This window comes from Ambystoma mexicanum, chromosome 1q (genome assembly GCF_040938575.1).
Source record: "Ambystoma mexicanum isolate Mex_15411 chromosome 1q, UKY_AmexF1_1, whole genome shotgun sequence".
In the NCBI taxonomy this organism is placed as follows: domain Eukaryota; kingdom Metazoa; phylum Chordata; class Amphibia; order Caudata; family Ambystomatidae; genus Ambystoma; species Ambystoma mexicanum.
The window spans coordinates 82454072-82475085 of NC_090922.1; the positions used below are offsets into that span (position 1 = coordinate 82454072).

General features: G+C 46.6%; 1 protein-coding gene across 3 annotated transcripts in view; it reads right to left on the minus strand.

The window, feature by feature from the left end:
- CDK10 (cyclin dependent kinase 10) overlaps nt 1-2803 on the minus strand; it is a 282956-nt gene extending 280153 nt beyond the window's left edge. For 2 of the 3 annotated variants that reach the window (XM_069635577.1, XM_069635578.1), the window contains exon 1: nt 2525-2757. In XM_069635577.1, coding sequence (XP_069491678.1) covers nt 2525-2620 — 96 coding nt within the window. In that variant the 5' untranslated portion in view covers nt 2621-2757. Of the gene's footprint in view, nt 1-2524 lie in introns of all 3 variants that reach the window. The other variant, XM_069635576.1, reaches the window with a different exon arrangement.
- Nucleotides 2804-21014: the final 18211 nt, after the last annotated feature.

The following is a 21014-nucleotide window of genomic DNA, read 5'->3' on the forward strand; positions in this document are numbered from 1 at the left end:
AAGCCCTTGATGTGTCCTGGTTCCTCCGAAAATAGTTTAGGGTAATCTCTTTTTCGCTACTGGTGCACTCCTCCAACTGACTGACAGTACATGATCCTCTGTTCTGGGGTCCAGCTTGATTTTCAGTTTTGCCTGGTCGTCCCACCCTAATACCGCTGGGCCTTCTTGACTAAAGTAAAATTTAGTGGTGGTCTCTCTTCCTTTGAGCTCTACTTTCCCTTTGATGTAGCCCAACAGGTCTACAGACGCACCGCCAAAAACTGTAGGCCTGTGCCATGTGCTGAGTACTTGGACCGTCTCTGTACCCATCATCTCTTTGTACGTGCGTAGGGGTATTATGGTGAGATCAGAACCCGAATCAGCCATGACTCTTGTTTCCAGCCCATTGATTTTGATTGCACAATGGGGCTTTTCCCTTCTAGCCCGTGGGCTGTTCACCATGATGACTGTAGGTCTCCCTTCATCTTCCGAGGACGAATCCCTGTCCGTGTTGTGTTCAGCGTTGACGCTCGTGATCTTCTTGTTGCGCCAACGACACACGATTGAGAAGTGTCCAATCTTTTTGCATACTAAGCACTCCTTGTCTCTTGCTGGGCACTCTCTATCGAAGGCTAGGTGTTTCGTGCTGGTGCACCTGTGGCATTTCAATGGTTCTTTCTTCCCCCATTTCCCTTCTCTCGCATCGAGGACCGGCCTCTCCTTCTTTGGGCGGAATGCCACAGCTTGTACTTCGGTAGGGCTGTGGCCGCTTGCGAATTCTTTCCTTCTGCCTACCGTTTCCTCAACTGCTCTCGCTATCTCAATTGCTTTTTCCAGCTGTAGTTCCTTCTCTAAAATGAACTTGTCTTGTACTTTTCTGCTGTTGGTGTGGACCACCAGCATGTCGCAGATGAGACTCTCTGCGTTGTTACCAAAGCTGCAGAGCGCCGCCAGTTCGCGCAGTTTGGTGACATAGTCATCAACTGGTTCGGACGCCTCCTGTTTGCGGCTATAGAACCGGATCCTGTGCAGGACGGTATTCTCCTTGCTGACAAACCTTTTAACAATCCTTCTTACAGCCTCCTTGAATACATCATTGTTGTCACCGGCCACCGGCTCCGGGGTGAGACTCTCAAACACCCTCTGCCCTTTGACGCCCAGGGCATTTAGTAACATCGCCCTGCGTCTCGCCGCTGAGTAGCCCGCACCGCCCAAGGCCTCTACATACGTTGTGAATAAGGGTTGCCATTGTGGCCGCGGAATGGCAGGCCTACCTGGAGTTTGCAGGAAGGGCGGTGGTGGTGTCGCTCCTTGCATGGTTCCACGCGGGTTTTAGTGGTGATCCTCGTCGCCAATTATGTTGTATAATTCCCACAATAAATGATAGGAGGCGGTGTAGTTGCAGGCTGTGCCTTTTTATTCTTCGGTGACATCAAAGTAAATCTGCATCATATATGAAATGAGTCAACGAAGGGCAACAGGCCCCAGAACTGTGATATAACTGGTATAAATGTTCATAGTCTCTCCTAAGGCTTGGAGGCCTCTGTTTGGGAGGAGCGCGTCTTGCTCCGTGGCTTTCTCCCGCTGGAATCCGCGCTTAGCGCACGGGGGCCGCACTTCCGACCGCGCACGAGATCTCGCAAGACCGGGATGTCTCGCGATATCTCTACAAATACATTTCAGAGATGTGGAGTACAAGACCAATTTACATTCTATTACATTACCAATCATTTTGGCAATAACACTTACTACAACACAACGTGGTATTGTTAAACTTTAAATAATAGACATGGATTGGATGGGACATTATAATGGATTATTTGTTTAAAACACTGAGTGTGCACTTTAAGCAAGACAGTTGAACTGTGATGTTGAACATTTTAACACACAAGTTTGGCTGGGGTGCCATTCAGGGTACTGTGGGCTGGACTTTTAAGGTACCTGGTGAAAAGGAAGGATGGGATGTGGATGCAGACTGTTAATTTCTTCTGTTTTCCATTAATTGTTTCAAAGCTAGAGCATCAAATGACAACGAATTGTGTTCAATGATAAACACACAGTAAAGCACTTGTAAGACTAAATGCCCTTGGATTTTATTTAGGGCCTTATTTGCAACTGCTAAACATGCAACATTGATTTCTAGAGACGCCATCGGATCGGCGCTAGGCTCCATTATAGTAAGAGGACACGTGGGAGTCATAAACTGGTAAACGAGACTCACAACTTAAGAATGAAAGAAAGGGGGTCACCAGAATCGGACTTGTCAAAACATAGGCTCGAGCACCAGTACAAAACTGGGCCGCAACGGCAAATTGTAATGACTTTTCACGACAAACTGTTAGCCAACACTGGAAAAATGGGCGAACCCTTCGGAAACGGCGTAAACCACTCTGCACCTCTCTCCCCGCCCCTCTAAACAATAATCCAATGCACCAACAGGGACCTCCTACATCACCGCCCCCACCCACTCGGCTACATCCTCAGTCAGCACCCAGCCCTAATAACTTATGTGAGCAACCGGTATCGTCCCCCACATCACACTCACCCGGTCATCAGAGGGCACAGGGAAGAATCCTTCCTGTTTTATTCTTTTCAGTCGGATCTGTTGCAGCTCTGAATCGGGCGTTTCCGGCTCCCCCATCACTGCGGCTTAGCATCTGCAGCACCGCATTTGGGTTTCGGGCAGGACCGGAGAGGGTCTCTCTGGTGTCACCCTGTGCACACTCCACGTTTCACCTGTGGACGGGTCTTTCTTCTCTTTCCATTCTTCCTCCGATTGTACAGCGGGAGCATAGTGCTCTCCTCTGGGCCTCGTTGGTACTGCACTCTCCATCGTGTTTGGAAGTTTCTTTTTAAATAATAGAAAAACATAAACAATTGTTCAGGTAACAAAATGTTGTGTGATGTATGTTGAAAGATTAGGAAGGTGACCCTTTTGTAGTATAGTGCTTTCCCCTAGGCCCTGTTCGCACTGCACCAGTTTCGTCTTTCTCTGCGGTTTAGTTTCTTAATTTAAAATAAAATAAAAGCATAAACAATTGTTCATGTAACATGTCTGTTGAAAGATTAGAAGGGCACCCCTGTATTGGTGTCGTCTTCAAAGCGCGGCAGATATGATATGATATATGGCATTTGTAACGCGCCTATACACAAGTGTTTCAAGATCCTCCCACCTATGCCATTCCAAAGTCACCAGGGCAATCGTCAATGTTTTTGTCCATAGAGGAGAAATAGATAGAAGATCCAGGATTCGAAATGTAAAAATAAAAGCAGTGGATATGCGTTCCCTCGCCCCCTCCACCCACATCCACCCCATACTAAACCCCTACTCCCCAAATGTAATAAACTCTGGATCCTTCCTTTCCCTCACTCCACCCCACATTGCTGTGTGTCTCCTTATGCTTAAACAGAGGACCCCCTGTGCTTGATTGGTTGTCTTATCGTCAAGCCTTGTGACATCACAGACCTGCAATAGTGACATCGCTCAGGTCCATCACAACATAGTTCCTGCTAGTCTGATACTATGGAGCTTGTTAAAGTAATTTCACAAAATACATGTAATTGTTTAGCTTATTTTGAAAATAATTTCTCTATATTCAGTGCCTGACATCTCCAATCACACTACCGTATGTCCACAGCCTTAACAACTTTGGTACTGTTCTGGCTTCAAAGTTCTGTTTTCTTGTTGTATGCAGGGCCCGGCCCTAGGATTTGCGGGACCCAGGCGACAAAAGGTGCGTGCCCCCCTTTTTGATTTGCATAAATAGTGACATCAGTGATATTACAGAACATGATATTATAGAATCAGTCTTCAATACACAGAAGTATCATGGGAAGTTAAATTGGCCAGGAGCTCATACTTTTGTTAAGTGGGGAAGCTGGGATTTAAGACCTGTCTGCAATTCTGGAACTCGAACACATCTCTTCCCAGAAGTAATTGGTAGAAATATTGTTAGTAAGCTTTTGTTTGAAGACACCATCTGACTGTGGAAGGCACTGCAGGTGATTGTGTTTTGCTAACTGAAGTTAACTGCTGTTATTGCAGGCGTTTCCCAATTGTTTTAATTTTTATTGTGTATATATGTGGCTATATTGTGCAAACTAGCAATAGGCTTTTATTTCAGAAGCAACAGATGGGGATTATTTCGGCTGTCAAAATAAATAAACTGCAAGCAAGTTTCAAGGGTGTCATGTTAGGGCAGGGACTGGCACTGGTGTGTCTGCTACAGGACTGCCTTATAGTGTGATCGATCATATTTACCTGTGAGGTCTTAAGGCAGGAAAGTAAGCCATTTTTCATGTCTTCAAATGTTAACAAAATTAACAGGGGGGCTCAATATTAAATGCATAGGTGCTGAGTTCCTGGGGGCAGAGGGCATAGTTGCACATGTTCTCCTTGCTATGTTTGTTAATCACTGGTTGTGGCAGGGCTTCTATCTCCTCTCCTGCTTGCTGAGGTGTTAGCATGTATCTTGAAATTTAGCAAGTGCTGCTCACTTCAAAATGGCAAGGGACCTTCATTAATGGTCCAATGGACCATGTGAACCTTGATTGGAGGTGGTGGGAAAGCCAAATTTGTTTTGCGGGAGTAGCAGGGGATCCTATAGCAGAATGCTGCAAAGAAAACTCAGCAGGTATGGGGACTGTTTCTGAGATGTTCTATGTTTAGACATACCTGTAAATCATATGGCTTTTTTTCTTATTTCTGCTGTAAAAGGTGTGGTTTTGACCTATGGATGGATACATCTTCCTTGCATCACTCAGCGTGGGAACCTCTGCCCCTGTAGTGAAAATAAAAGCTGCCACCCATTTATATATGCACAGTAAGTGAACATATCTTAAAGTGAAATATTCCAATTTAGTTCAATTGACCTTTCCCTTTAGAAGAATGTCACGCAAAAAGTTAACAATTGTGGCTTTATTCCCCAACCTTGAATGGAAGACTAAAAATACCAGAATGCAATTCAGTAGAAGGCAGAAAAATGGCCTGTGGATTTTGAAAATATACTTTATATATTTCACAAAGGCATGTTTAAGATCTAGTGTGAGGAAAATGTTACATTCAACCTAAAATAAACACCTTTTGGTGCGCTTAATATTAACATGTGACAATAAGGCAGAGAGTTTTAAATGGTTTTGTGTGATATGTTTAATTGTGCCAGAGGGCACAGATTTTAGGCAGCTGGTGCTTTCAAAATAAAAATCCCTTTGCATTTCTTAACACGTAAACACTAAGAACGTCTTGCCAAAACAATGGTCTTGCCACAACAATGGTCTCTTAAATGCTCCATCACTTGTAAATCACTCCCACTTTAAACGCTCTGCCTGAAAGGGCCCGCAGATCTGGTGGGCCGCTAGGAGGGGGTAGGAGGAGGGGCCGCTAGGGGTTATTGGAGGGGGAATTTGTCTTGAGAGCCTTACAGCAGGAGATTGAGAGGTGACATGTCGCCTCACTAGGACAAACAAAGGGAGTTGCTTACATAGAAACACACAGCCCCCCTTGAAAAAATATTTATTTATATGTTGGAGGCAGGCAGCTGGTGCCTGCGGGACCCCTATCACTGCGGAGCCTGGTCAGCCGCACAGACTGCCCATGTGTTGAGTTCAAGGTTTGGCCACAAATGACTCTGACACTCCAGTGAGCTGTTAACTTATTTACTTAAGTTTAGGTACACCAAATACAGTTCTTAGAGTCAGGTAAGTAAAAGGGGACATAGGACACCCACCGGCATCCTCTCTCAGGGCTTACATCCTTGCAACTAACAAACCTGGAACTCACTCATAGATAAACATTCTAAGCCCTGCATTCCATCTCAAGATTCTAGTCAATTGCACCAGATGAATGCAAAGTTAATCACAACACATCTTTCCCCTATAGGGACAACAAGAACAGTAAAGTATCGGTGGCAAGATCAATATTTCATCAAAAGATTTGTCCAGTAAAGTCCCACCTGAAAAACAAAAGATTATTCAACGCATTTCATATATAACCACAACCAACTCCAAAAGGTTTAGACCCTGTCACCACTTCAAAATCCATTAACATTAACATCAATGTCCATCTGTGGATTAAAATTAAAAGTCCACCTGTGGAGAGAACATATTAATCTGCCTACATAGAACAGCTAATGATGAACACTGTTATCAACTTAATAACTCTAATGAAGATTTAATAAACACTCAAAACCTTAATATCTTATCTCACTCACACATCAGCGCACACATGTCTACCAACATATGCCAAAACAATGGCACCAAATCCTAGGAACAACATTTCCCTTGTAAACTGTTATCTCAACACCATTGGTACCACACCCTAGGAACCACCCGTTCCCTTACAAACTGTGCCCACACTATTCATGCAACATATAAACACTATAACGTTGACCTTATACCTGAGTCAACAACCACACCATTCCCCACACACATACCATATAGGACAACTGAGCATTGAACATGGTAACCAAGTAAAAGAAATGCCCCATCAATGTCCACAATTCAAGCCTGCAGGGCCCATACCGATAATGTGTCTGTGGGAAAATGTATGGTTAAAGAACCATTTCCCAAAAACACTTGCTTTGACACTCATCCAAACATCACACATGTGTTAAAGCAAAAACTAAACAGTACGCACCAACTTTTAAGCCTTAATATCCACATGTTGAAAGATTATTTTTTTTTTTAAACATTCTTGTTAGACATTCTATATCCTTAACACTATAGTAGTTTTCACTACTCATTCACTTCACTAAAGTGCCTTATCCAACAGAGGCCTGACATTCAGCCATGGTAAGCTGTGTAGCAGTTCAGTGCACATTAAAACTAAATGCAGGATTGCTTTCTAACATCGTTTGCAAAAATCTATTAACATCAAAAGTCCATCCATGCATAAAAATGTCAAAAGTCCTCCTGTGGAGAGAAATATGTTAAACTACATAACTCAATTAAAGAGAGAGACATGTACCTACAACATCACTCTAATAAACTAATATATATCAGCTCTAGTATCTCAACTCTAATCGCCAGCACCTCTGCATTCTCTCCTACTTCACCATTGCATAGAGAGTAACGGAGGAACACAGAGCTCCCATCCCCATCAAACTTCATAACTGAGTCAGGCCTCCCGCTGCAGCACTCATGCCGAACTCCAGGACTCCACTCAAGCCAACCGCAGCAACCTTCGGTTCCAGTCAAAGGTAAGCGCTGACATCGGATAACTTTGTCAGTGATCTCAGCTGCCTTCACTATGACCAATAGCTTGTAGCCTTGGCGCAACAGATGTTTGCACAGTCCATGGGCCCCAGGCCCCTCCTAGATCCATTAACAACTTCCAACTCTTCTGAATGTTTGTACAGTCTCAATTCTCTTAAATGCTTTATGAGAGACTGCCACTTTGAACTTCACCATGCCAATGAATGAATGAACCTTGCTGCTCCAATGAACTTCACAGCTCCTTCTAATAACCATAAGTCTCACAGAGCCCATTGCACTTTACAGCAGACCGTTGTACCTTTCAACACTAGAACTTCTTGTCCCCACTGCCCTTTGCAGCACACCCTTGTCACTGAAGTGCCTCTTCACTCCCTATGCAGTGCCTCTTCACTGCCCCGTGCAGCACTTCACTGCCCTCGCAGCGCCTCACCTCTTCACTGCACCATGCAGCACTTCACAGCCTCTGCAGCGACCACTCACTGCCTCTTGCAGCGCCTCTTGACTGCCTCTTGCAGCACCTCTTAACTGCATCTTGCAGTGCCTCACTGCCCTTGCAGAATCTCTTCACTGCCTCATGCAGCACCTCTTCACTGCCTCACGCAGCACCTCTTCACTGCCTAACGCAGCACCTCACTGCCCCTGCAGCGCGTCTTCACTGCCTGTCGCAGCACCTCACTGCCCTTGCAGCACTTCTTCATGCAGCGCCTCACTGCCTCTGTAGCATCTCACTGCCCCTAGCAGCGCTTCACTGTCTCTGCAGCACCTCTTCACTGCCTGTTGCAGCGCCTAACTGCCCTCGCAGCACCTCTTCATGCAGCGCCTCACTGCCTCTGCCACATCTCATTGCCCATTGTAGCGCCTCACTGCCCTGGCAGAACCTCTCCACTGCCTCATGCAGCACCTTTACATCCATAGCTGCTCTGTTATTCCAGTGCCTTCGTAGCGCCTCTGTCTGGGCCTTTCTTGCCCCCTCTGCCTCTGTAGCACCTCTGTCTGGACCTCAATTGCCCTCATTGCACTTGCAGTGCCTCACAGCCATCCAGCGCTCTTACCTGAGAGAGGATCACTTCTCAGAGGGGGGGGGGCGGTGGGTGTCTCCCTTTGGTGCTGTCCCCCCAGCACAGCCAGATCCCATCCTCGTCGCCAGTGTTGAGTTCAAGGTTTGGCCACAAATGACTCTGACACTCCAGTGAGCTGTTAACTTATTTACTTAAGTTTAGGTACACCAAATACAGTTCTTAGAGTCAGGTAAGTAAAAGGGGACATAGGACACCCACCGGCATCCTCTCTCAGGGCTTACATCCTTGCAACTAACAAACCTGGAACTCACTCATAGATAAACATTCTAAGCCCTGCATTCCATCTCAAGATTCTAGTCACTTGCACCAGATGAATGCAAAGTTAATCACAACACCATGCCCATCTGGATGTACGTCTACTTATGTGTGCTTATCTGTCCAAGCGTTCTATTTGAAAAGGGGTAGAATTGCTGCTGTTATGCAGGTTGTAACGTTAGAGGCATTTAAGCAAGAACATCTATAGTATTTTGATATATGCTGCAGGCGAGTTTGCTCCTCATTCCTTGTTAATCTTGAACTCGCCTTTCTTCCAATGAAACCCTAAACTTTTAAGTAAATACAAAGTTCTAGTAGAAATGGAGCGCCAACCCCAGCCCAAACACTGTCCCTATTTTCCTATTCCTTGTATCTCCTTGGTGGCCTCCTTAGCATCTGGCTAGATCCCCAATTCAAAGGACTTGGAGAAGAGAAGGAAAACAAAACAAATATGTCCTTAACTGCCGTCCTTGAACAGTGCCCCAGGTCACATGCTTTCTCGAAGAATAAGTGAACTTCATACCCTTTACTTCCCGCCCACCTTGAACTCTGTAGATAACTATAGGTTGGGACAGAACATCTACTGTAGTGGTGTTCTATCCTATAGACTATTACATCAGTAATATAAATGTCCTTGGTACTTAATAAACAAATATATATTCGCTGTGTGTGAGAAGCTGAATTTATTCCAATGAGATGTTTTGTGTTAGTACCATTTTGCCATAATGCCACATTATGCAGGCCGGGGCAACGGGATGATGTTGTTGGGGACACTGAAGCCCCAAGTTTCTCTCGAGTGGGGGACCCAAGACCAGAGTTGCACCAAACAGGACAGCTTCAGTTGCTTTGCCCTGATTCTCCTGTTAACGATAACATTTCATGCCAATGTAGAGTATAATTTACATGGCAGGTATACAAGAACTGACAATGAGGTAAGTTGCATGCCCACAGCCCACATTATCACCCAACCATGTGTCAACAGAGAATGCTGCCTACCTTTGACTGACCCTGTGGAACATCCAGCCTCCGCAACTACCACCACTGACAAAGCCTGTGAAGCAACGAGCACTGACACTGCTCTCAAAGCACAATTCCACCTGAGGTCAGTCCATACTTTGAAAGGTTCAATCTGCACCAGTCAGAAGCACAATAAGGAGCTTAGCAGCTTTCATGCCACAGTTCTACACCAAGCAAAGCTATGTGAGCTATCGAACACGAAAGATGGAATATGTGCCCAAGACGTACACAGTGGTATGCATGCCAGGCCCGGCTCTATGTTTTTCTTTTAATATGGGTTGGCCAGAGTTGCAATCGCAAGGGCCAAATGTTTCTTGGGTGCCCCAAGACCAAACACCAAAATCCTTGAAACAATTCCTTTAAACAACTACTGATTACTCACCTTTTTTACCCTGTTCCCAGCACACCTTGCTGCATTCAATTCTTATGATGCTGTCTCTCCCTGCCCTGTTTGGCATGTTATAGTCCTTTGCTGTATGAGCTTCCATTTCCATCATGGGATTCTGCCTCCAATGCTGCGGCACACTGGTGATGATCTTTTCATACCAGGGAAATGTCACAACAGAGACTTTTTCAGATGACATCATGACCACGCCACAGGGGCACATTACTATGTGCCTCCTGAGCTGAAGGGGTGAGGCGTAAAACTATGCAAGGTTCAACTCAGAACAACATCTGATCGTTTTTGAATCTGAATAAAAGGCCACTTGGTCCATGGGATCCTGCCTCAGCGGTGCACTTTCGCCTTATGCTTAAAAACAGGCACCCCTGTGCTTGATCTCTTATCTTCTTGCTCTTGAAGCCTTGTGACATCACATAGCTGCAATAGTGACATCACTCAGGTTCATCACCACAGAGTTCCTGCTAGTCTGATGCCACTGAAAAAGAATGGCGCTTGTTAAATTAATTTGACAGAATGCATGTTATTGCCTTTTTTAGAAAATATTTTCTCTATATTCAGTGTCTTGCATCCCCAATCATACTATACAGTATCACCCAAGCCTTAACAACTTTGGTACTGCCTTGTCTTGGCATCAAAGTGCTTTTTTCTTCTTGTACGTTTACTTATTTGTGCTTACCTGCCCCACCTTTCCATTTGAAAATTGGTAGAATGACTGCTGTTATATGAAGGGTGTGAGAAGTTTGAGGCATTTAAGAAAGAACATCCATAGTATTTTGATAGATGCTGCAGGTGAGTTTACTCCTCTTTCTTTGATCATTTAGAACTCGGCTTTATTCCAATGAAACCCTCAGTTTTCAGTAAATACAAAGTGATGGAAGAACTGAAGCGCAAGGCCCTGGCCTATACAGTTTGCCTATTTTCCTGTCTCCTGTAACTCCTTGGTCGCTTCAATAGCATCTTGCCACATCCTGTGGTGAACCAGAAGATGGACTCGGACTACCTTGGGTCATAGTGAAAGATGTTTATTTGAATAAAAACTCCTAACTAGCCCTATCGCTATGAGGGAAGTTCCCTAACTAACAAAACTAAAGATGCTTGTCAAGTCCGAAGTAAAAAGTCTTCGGGCTGAATCCTAAAGAGCTAACTGGCCCTACCACTTCAGGAAAACACGAGTGCAGGCTTGCACAATAGCCTCGTTATGGGCTTCTGCTTGGCCCAACTGTTGCTTCATTTTTCATCTTCCTGTTTTAGTTCAAATTTCCAAACTCTTTCAGGATTACTCGACAGGACACTTCTCTGTTTCCCGCCTTTGTGGCACTGGGACTTCCCAAAGTCTGTGGTTCTCTGGTACGAGTCTTGTTTCACAATTATAGTATTTAACTTGGGGTGTCAGATGCTGTCATGATAGGACAAAGGCAGTGACTATGGTAGGGGAAATGTGCACAAGATCACACAGTGAATAGCTTTGAGTCAAACAGCATGCACTCAGGAACCAGACACGTGTACACTAAACCCAGGATGTGCAAGTAGGGCGTGAGAAGTGCAAGGGATACCCTGGAACAGACTTCAAGAGAAATTAAAGGAACAGGAGCAGGGAAAACGAAATTACAAGGGCAAATACTCACCACTCCCCCACCCAGGGAAGGAAAGGCACACTGGGACAAAATACTAAATCTACAAATGAGGAGAGACTAAAGGAACAAGATTTCGCTGCTGAATAGGGCAAAGTCAAAGGAATAAAGAACGCAGACAAACTGGGCGGCACAGAAAAAGGAAAGCACTGACAAGTGCTGACTGCAAAACAGAGGAAGACAGAAAGGGAATTCAGGAAGCAGACATTACTAATAAGCACACTAAATTCGAAATCCAGGGAAAAGGGAACAAGAAAATAGAAACTAAGAACTAGACACTAAGCTAAGAACAAGGGACCAGTCACAAACAGGAACACTGCATCAACGACCAGCACTGGACTGAAGCAAACTGAGGCTTCTAAACATGGCTAACGAGCACATGCCTTAGGTGTGCTGCTTGCTGCACCTGCCAGCCACAGGTGCTGCTTATCCTACACCCAACATTGTCCTGAAAGGGTGGAGATGAAGCAGTGGGCCAGGCACTCTGGAAGCATAGTCTTTAGATTGAAGCAGCATATTGGCTACCAAAATCCTGGATCAGGAAGGGAAGTAACATGGATTTTACGATCCTGGGTCCTCGGGGTTCCCGCTCCCGTTTGCGTCCTTCCTCGTCACGCATTTCCTGAATACTTATGGTTTCCGTCGCCCTCTGGCTGCGACATTCTTGCAGCACTGGCGGTTACCATGGAAACGAGCCATGGCACCAGGCAGTGCACGGAAAGCCGTTACCAAGGTTTCCATTCAGACGGCACGTCATGTGATCACGGCCGCTGCTCGCTCTCACAGACTCCGCCCCAGGAAACATACATAAAAGCTGCATCTTTCCAATATGTGCTGCTTCTGTTTGTACCATTGCTCTCAAATTGTCTTTTTGGATTCTTACTTCTCTGTATGACCCTTGCTTGTTTATTGGACTCTCTTTCTGCCGGACGTCTGGTACCTCTTGACTTGCTGTTACCGAACATGGCCTGCCTACGGCTCTACCTTTCCTGCCATCTGGTGCCTTTACGACCCGCTGCTGTTGATCCGGTCTGCTCTATGGACTCCCTTGCCTACAATGCTGGTTCTTCTGGTCCTCACCGCTACCAACTTCAGCTTTCCTTCCGGATTCCTCATGCTCTCCCAGGTATACGCTTAGACCTCTCTGTACTGATCCAGTCCTTTGTAGGACTTCCTGATTCCTTATCTTGTGTCAGGGTTCACTCACCTCATTGCTGCTGCACCTCTTGATACAGAGCTCCTCGCAATACAACGTACCATCATCTCCATTGAACATTTTGCATTTCTGAGCCAAACACTCTTCCTGTTGTGTACCTTCAGCTGCACTGACTTTTGGACTCCACAAAGAGACTGCGAACTGTCGATCAGGATTAAGTGCAGCGAGAGACGCTCCATAGTACGGTGCACCAACCCGGCTCTAGTGCAACCCTTGTGCTACCCGGGTACTTACTTTCCTGTTTGTTATTTTCTCCTGTTGTTGTTCACTGAACTCTACCTCCAGTTCTTTCTCTCTTCTGCAATGGTAAGATTGTATTCTGTCTGCTTGCTTAACTCAAACCCCTCTTGCTAGTGTAAGGTATTCATACTGGTTATCAATTGTTCTTTTAGGAGATCCAAACTCCTCCAAGCCCCACCTTATATTATCCAGTGGGAATACGGTAATAACCAACGGGGTAGAATAGTCAGAAGGAAGTAGACATCTATTGCTCATTGTTTGACCTGTTTGTTTTTCTTCTTTAAATCTTTGTCTCTGGCGGTGCACATGTTCCCCGCTTTTTTATTTGATTGACTCCTCTGTCTGTTTTTACTTCCACAGCAGAGGGGCGTATCATAGAAAAGAGCTCCCTCAAGTTGAGCAGTCCTTGGTTTAGGAACCTAGTCTCACTGGTCTGATACCACGGAACGTCGGCTCTCTCATCACTCCATCCTTCTGGACTGGTGAGCAACAGAACGTCGGCGCTCTCATTACTCCATCCTTCCGGGCTGGTGAGTAACAATGGAAAATAAGGATTCAGCGCTCCCAATTTACCACAGCACTGTTGCATGAGGTCCGGAAGGCAAGTCCAGTAGGGAATAAACCCCAAATCCGGCCCACAAGTGGTGGGGACGGGAGCGAATTGTGACAGATGTTTCAGGTATTGCAGCTTCTCGTGGCCTTATACTATTGGCTTGCCTTGCTGCAGAACATTAACCTTCTTTTCACCCTGTTCTCCAGGAGCCTTGTTGGCTATTCCAGCCTTGATAGACAATGTTCATATCTCACTCACACTGTATCAGAGGGGCTGTGAGCCTGTTAGCTTCTCTTAAGCTCTCATGCTTTTGGTGGCTATTCGAGCCGTAACATACAGTGTTGGTATCTCCCTCAATCTGTTGTTCGTACCTGCGTCGGTTTCCATAGTCTGTGAAACCAACCAAATATAGGCCTCACTGGCATCCACAAATTGAACCTGTGTTCCCGCCTGTACCACCCTTGGTGTAACAGGTGCTTGCCGGGTGGAGGTCAGGGACCCTGGCTCCTCTCCTGTCTCTGGTCTTGGCATTAGCTGCTAGGTGCCCAACTCTGAGAAATCTGAGGATATTCTCCCAAGTATACCTCAGGGACACCCTTATTCAGGTGGCCAAGGGAGGGTTGGCGCTCTCAGATCCCAGCCCTGGGGTCGGACGAGAGAGAGAGAGGATCACCTGGTTAAGGAAACCCGGGGTTATGCTCAGGGTAATGCCCCAGGTGAGACGCAATACTATGCTGAGGAAGAAGGAGAGACAAATTATATCTCTGAGGCCTTTATAGGCTACAACACATCTGCCTCACCTTCTCTCATTAAATCTCTCCTACCTAGATCCAATGGCCCCTCCGTACAGAATCAATCCCCTAAGATTTCAAACCCGCTTGCAACCGAAGATTATCTATCCCAGAATCCCTGTTTCCCTACCGACTACTCCTGGTCATTGCCCTTCCCATTCTTCTTCACGTCCCTCTAATTATTCTTTCCCGAAACCCCAGTATACTGCATTGAATACACACTACCATTCCCACAATCCCCCCTGTTCAACTCACGATAGAACATTCAATCATTTTTGTTCACTCCCCAACCCCTACCAGTCTCACTCTACTGAATTTACCAAAACCCCTAGGACGAAGGCTATAATTACATATAACAACTCTTTCCTGTCGTACCACGCAGAATATTCAAAACCTCTACCTCTGCTCTGTCCCCACTTGCATTTTTCCCCGACATAACCCACTAGGACTAATTCAAAAATATTTTGCCTGACAAGTCCTGACACGAGGGACAGGCAAAGTCAGGCAATTTCTTGAATCACACACACTTGATGGCCCTTTCCTTTCCCCACAGGGATAAAAGGTAAAGCAAGAGAGCACAGTACAAGCAAGGTAGACTGAACGACGAGACAGCTATCCAGGTCGGCAGCTCAAGAGGAGGAGAAAGGCGGCAAATATCGAGAGGCTGTCAAGGAGAGACACGACCTTGCCCTTCCCAACGCAGACCCGTGAAACCTCTGCAGAGGGAATCGTAAGCCTGAGGACAATAAACCGAATGTGCTGCAACAGATGTCAACGGTACACGTAGTGTAACATATCAGCCCCGCTCCCGGAATGCCCTCTTGGATTTCAACAGGCGTAGCACACTTTCGTTTCTTCAACACTGGAGGTTGCCTTGGAGATGCGGGGGACGCGTCCCGTGGCTCCGTTCCGTGTCACGTGTCAGATCAGGGGACCGTGCCAAGTCAGGGTCCGCCCACCGGCAACACAGTTATAACGCTGCTCGCAGGAGAGGACGCTGCTTCTAATTAGAGTTTACTTACCTAACCTCATCTGAATCCTCATTTGTTGTGTATCGAACCACGGAATTCCATCAGACTCTTCTACTCGTCTCTCCCTTGAATATGGCGAACCGGAACCGGTCTCCTTACCGGTGACTCTTCCTTACCTCTGCAGTATCCAGTGGATCCCTCGTCGGCAGTTCTCAAGGATCCATCATCTGCTGCAGTCTCTCGTTGTGTGTTCACATTAGCAGCTTACAGCACGTTTCTTCAATACCAATATTGCTGGCTGACGTCTCAACAGGCGGGGATTGTCATCTCCTCCTGCTTCTGAACATGCGCTAATACTCAGGTGAGCCTTGCCCACTCCCTGTTTCTCATTCCATATTTCTCTGTTCTTATCTGAGGGTAACTAGGACAGTGTTATTTGTGCTACTCTCCTCCTGGAACTTCCACCTTAAATCAAGAGGACCTTTGACCTTAATAGAGACTAATCCTGTGTGGAACTGCTTGTTATTTACCTCTCTGGAATCCTAGTGGACATTGGATGCTATCCTGGTTAGTGTACCATCCCGGCTCTAGTTGCGTTCCGCTTGCCGTCCGGGGTCCTCCCTGTACTAACCATCCTGTTTGTTATTTTCTCCTGTCGTTGTCTTCTTACCTTGGTACCATTCCTGTTCTCCCCTAGGGTAAGAATCTACAAATTGTTCCAATTACTATCCTGTATTAATTTAGGAATACCTGGGTAATCGCTGTTTTTGTTCTACTTTCCCTAGCTGGTGGTTAACTCGAGAAACATCCCTATAATACTCCATCCTTGGGTTTTACAGGTAGATACATCTAGAACAGGGTTATTTATTATTTTCTTTTTCCGGGTTGTCTAACGTGTTCCTTTTTCCCCTTACAGCCCTGTCATAGCGGTGTGGGTATCTACGCTCTTTTGAGTAATCCATCACTCTGTCTGTTACATCCACAGCAGAAGGATATATTGCCTAAAAGAGGTCCTCAAGTTGAGGAGGCCCGGTTCTGAGTGTATCCTTGTTTGGAAACACACAGCTTGGGCTGAACTATTATCTGGAGCAGCTCCCTCTTATCTGCGGATTTGAGGTCGAGCAACGCCCCAGCCTGTTCAGCTATTGGTGAGTTACAGAATTAGAAGCCATGGATCCTACGAAAGCAATGGCTCAGATGCTGCAAGTAGTTGCAGATTTTAGGGCCGAAATGTCTTCCATGAAGGATCATTTCCAACAGCGCATTGATGCTATCCATTCCTTGGTTGCTCCCGGGCAACGGGGGGCGGAGGCATCGGGGGCTACCGCATCTGGTTGCGGGTTTCCTCCGACCAGGCAGGAGGCTACTCCGATAGTGCTTTCAGCACAATTCCCTTTGGCTCCTCCTGAACGGTTTTTGGGCGACCCAAAACATTACAGAACATTTGTCAACCAATGCAAACTGCATTTCTTGTGTCGACCTACTTCCTTCCCCACTTCTACCACCAAGGCTGCATTTATCTTATCCCATTTGGGAGGCACCGCTGCTGCCTGGGCTAATCCACTCTTGGAGGCCAACAGCCATGTGCTATACAACTGTGATGCACTGTAAACCGCCATGAGCAGGGCTTTTGACACCCGATACACCTCTTAAGCATCAGACTTGGAACTGCTCAAACTGAGACAAGGCTCCTCTTCCCTACTGACTTATCTAGCCCGTTTCAGTCAGTTAGCAGCCGAGACTGACTGACCTGAGGAAAATAAATCTGCCGTTTTCTATCTGGGCCTTTCTGAAGAGTTGAAAGACACTCTATCTAAAGTTCCTATTGTCCCAACCGTATTTGGGGAACTCCTGGATATGGTGCTCCAAATAGACTCTCGCAGGGCAGAACGGAAGGGCGAGAAAAGACCCAACATTGTTCCTCTGCTTTCGGAGGTCCCTACGGCGGTCGTCCCTACACCAGAACCTATGCAAATAGGAGCCATTCGGGGGCCTCTTACTCCTGCACAGCGGGAACATCGCCGTAGTCATAATCTATGTATGTATTGTGGCTCTTCTGATCATCTCCTTCCTGATTGTAACAAGAAACCCAAGAAGAAGGCGGGAATCACCAGATCGCGACAGTAGTTGGAGTCCCTACATCGGGAAGGTTAGCCTTGGACTCTCGCCTTCATCAACAAACAGAACTATTTCATCTGTCTGTTTCATTTTCGGTGGCTGCAGGTGTTCCATTCCCCGTTACAGTGATCATAGACTCATGGGCCACAGGAAACTATATTGATCGACAATTTGCCATGATCTCCGGAGTTGAGCTGGTAAATATAAAATACCCTTAATCCGTCAGTGCGGTTGATGGTTCTGCATTGATTTCCGGTCTGGTGCCCAACAAACTGTTCCCATTTCCATGTGCACATCGGAGGGTCATTCTGAGGAGATCGTTTTTGATGTTATCATGGCCCCGGCATACAAAGTCATCCTTGGCATTCCTTGGCTATGATTGCATAATCCTGTAATAGACTGGGTTTTGGGTTCGAATTCAGTTTCCCTCTTCCTTTTGCAACAGTACCTGCCTTTCCATTCTTGGTGTCATGTCTGAGGTTCCTAGTCAGACGTTCTCCACCATACATGCGTGCATAGGGGCAATTACGCTCGCATCGGTTTCGGCTATTCCCAGTGAATATGCCAAGTACCAAGGTGTTTTTGACAAGGGAAGGTCAGAGTCCTTACCTCCCCACAGGATTTATGACTGCCCCATAGATCTTGTTCCCAGAGCTAAAATCCCTTCAGGTCGTGTGTATTCTTTGTCCTTAAAAGAAGACCAGGTATTGAAGGATTTTCTTGATAAGGTGCTTGCCATGGGATTTATACATCCTTCCAAATCACCTGCAGCCTCTCCGTTATTCTTCGTGCCCAAAAAAGAGGGCGATTTACGCCCATGCATCGACTATCGGGCGTTGAACGAAGTAACGGTAAAAAACCAGTACCCCTTACCTCTCATTTCAGTCTTGGTTGACCAATTGGGTAATTGTAACATTTTCACCAAACTCGATCTGCGAGGTGCCTACAATCTGGTCCATATTCGAAGTGGTGATGAATGGAAAACGGCATTCAAAACACGTTTTGGTCTGTTCGAATATCTGGTGATGCCGTTGAGTCTTTGCAACACCCCGGCTACATTTCAGGCGTTCATGAACGACATATTTCATGATATACAGCATCAATATGTGGTAGTGTATCTTGACGATATTCTCATTTATTTTGAGACCATGCATGAACATGTACAACATGTGTCGAATGTTCCACAAAGATTGAGAGATAACCACTTGTATGTAAAAGCCGAAAAATGTGTGTTTCATACCACAGAAGTGGAATTTCTGGGTTTTGATATTACCGACCGAGGCATCAGGATGAGTTCTTCCAAGGTAAAGGCAGTATTGGAATGGCCCATTCCGAAGACAGTGAAAACATTACAATCCTTTCTAGGGTTCGCTAATTTTTACCACCGGTTTATCCACTTACGGCTCTGACTAGTTCCAAAGCTGCGTTTCTGTGGACCCCTGCTGCACAAAAGGCCTTTGATCAGTTAAAGGAGGCTTTTACTTCGGCCACGGGTTTGCAGCATCCCAATCCGGAATTGCCATTCATTGTGGAGGCTGACGCCTCGGGTTATGCCCTCGGTGCTGTGTTGTCCCAGTCTTGTCCACAGTCTGGAGAGACGCACCCTGTTGCCTTCTACTCCTGTAAATTGTCCAGTTTTGAAAGGAACTATCCTATCACGGAAAGGGAGCTTTTGGCCATCAAAGATGCCTTCATGGAATAGAGGCATCCCCTCCTGGGGGCCAGACACTTTGTCACCGTTTATTCCAACCACAGAAGTCTCCTTGCTTTCAAATCCATGAAATGCCTCACTGCTCGTCAAGCACGTTGGCACTTGTTTTTCTCTCATTTCAATTGTATCATCACCTACCGACCAGCCCGTCTTCATGTCCCTGCAGATGCTTTGTCAAGACAAACTGCAACGGTCAAATATCCAGTGAAAGACGCTGGGCCTCTCTTGCCTGAAAACATTGTTTGCGGTGGTTCTATTCAGCCGTCATTGCGGTCCATCATTACGAATTGGGTAAATACTAACCCAGAGGAGGTTCACTCTTTCATCCTCGTTATCCATGATGGTTTGCCATTCATTCAGGGCCGTGTATTTGTGCCGCCTGGTCGGGCTCGACAGCATGCTTTGCAATGGGCTCACGATTCGGTTGTCGCAACACACCCGGACCATCAGAAGAAGCTGGAGTCAGTCCGGCGTTGGTCATGGTGGCCTTCGATGTCTCGAGATGTCATGGACTACATTTCGACCTGTGCAGTATGTGCACAGTGCAAGCAGTCACGATCTAAGCCCATGGGTCTTCTCCAACCACTTCCTGTTCCTTATAAACCGTGGCAGATGCTGTCCATGGATTTTGTGGTGGAATTACCTGCAATCAACGGATTTGACACCATCCTGGTGGTCATCGACTACTTTACCAATGTCACGTCCCCACACTCACCTGGCACTCCCCGCTCTCGTGCTCACTCCCGGCGACAGCAAAGGAGGCACACCAGGTGGGATTTCTCGGTGGGCAGACCATCCTCTTTTCGCCCTCTCCCACGGTGGCGGTTACCATGGCGCCGTCTCCACGCCCGGCAGTATCAGAACACCACGCATCATGGAACCAGGAAACGCCGGCAACACCAATCACTGGCCACGTTGCGCTCCACGTGACACATGCGTGCGTCATGTGATATGTGACGTGATTTCGCTCGCGTCTGTAAAAGAAGCCGGCGAAAGAGGAACGTTGCTTCACAGCTTCTCCATTGAGGACTGCCAGGCGTTTACTCTGCACCTTGTTACTCGAATCTTACCTTGACCACGGAACGTTTTTTTGGATTGATTTTGGATTACCCTTGAATTTTGCCGTGCTCTCTGATACTCTGGATTCTTTGACCTCTGCTTTGGACCCTGGACTTGGCTCCGAGAATCCCCCTACTGCTAAACTCAACTCTTCTGGTTCATGACCTTCGGACTGTGTTAAGGATTTTCCACGGATCACATTCTCATTCCAAATTCCACTCAGGTGTTGTCGGAGTGTCACCTGAACATCCCAGCCTGCTGTTGGTTCCACATTGCTGTCGGTGTAGGTTTACCATCCACATCGTAACCCCTATAGATAAGCTATCGCTATTGCCCTTTCACTATTGTTGCTCTCCCTGTTAGTTGTTTTGCGGGCACCCTTGTTATTCTAACCCTTTGCCTTACAGCACTCAGGGGTTCTTCCGGCGTTCCCGGTACCAGGCTGACGACGACATTCCACACCTGTGGCCTCAAAGATTGCTAGAGCAGTGTTTTCTTTCCTGCTCGAGCGGTACTTGGGGACGGAGGCATCTCATATCTGCACAACCATCAAGTCTGAACCCCAACGAGTTAGAACAGACTGTGAAGCCTTGTGGTCGTCCAGATAATGGATACTTCAGCCGGGGACCCTGTGACTGCTTTAATGCAGACAGTTGCATCACTTAGGACTGACATGGCCGCTGCTACCACTGCCCTTCGCACTGACATGGCCGCTGCCACTACTGCGTTGCATCACCGCCTTGATACCCTACAAAGCGCCCGCCATCCTTTGCCTGCAG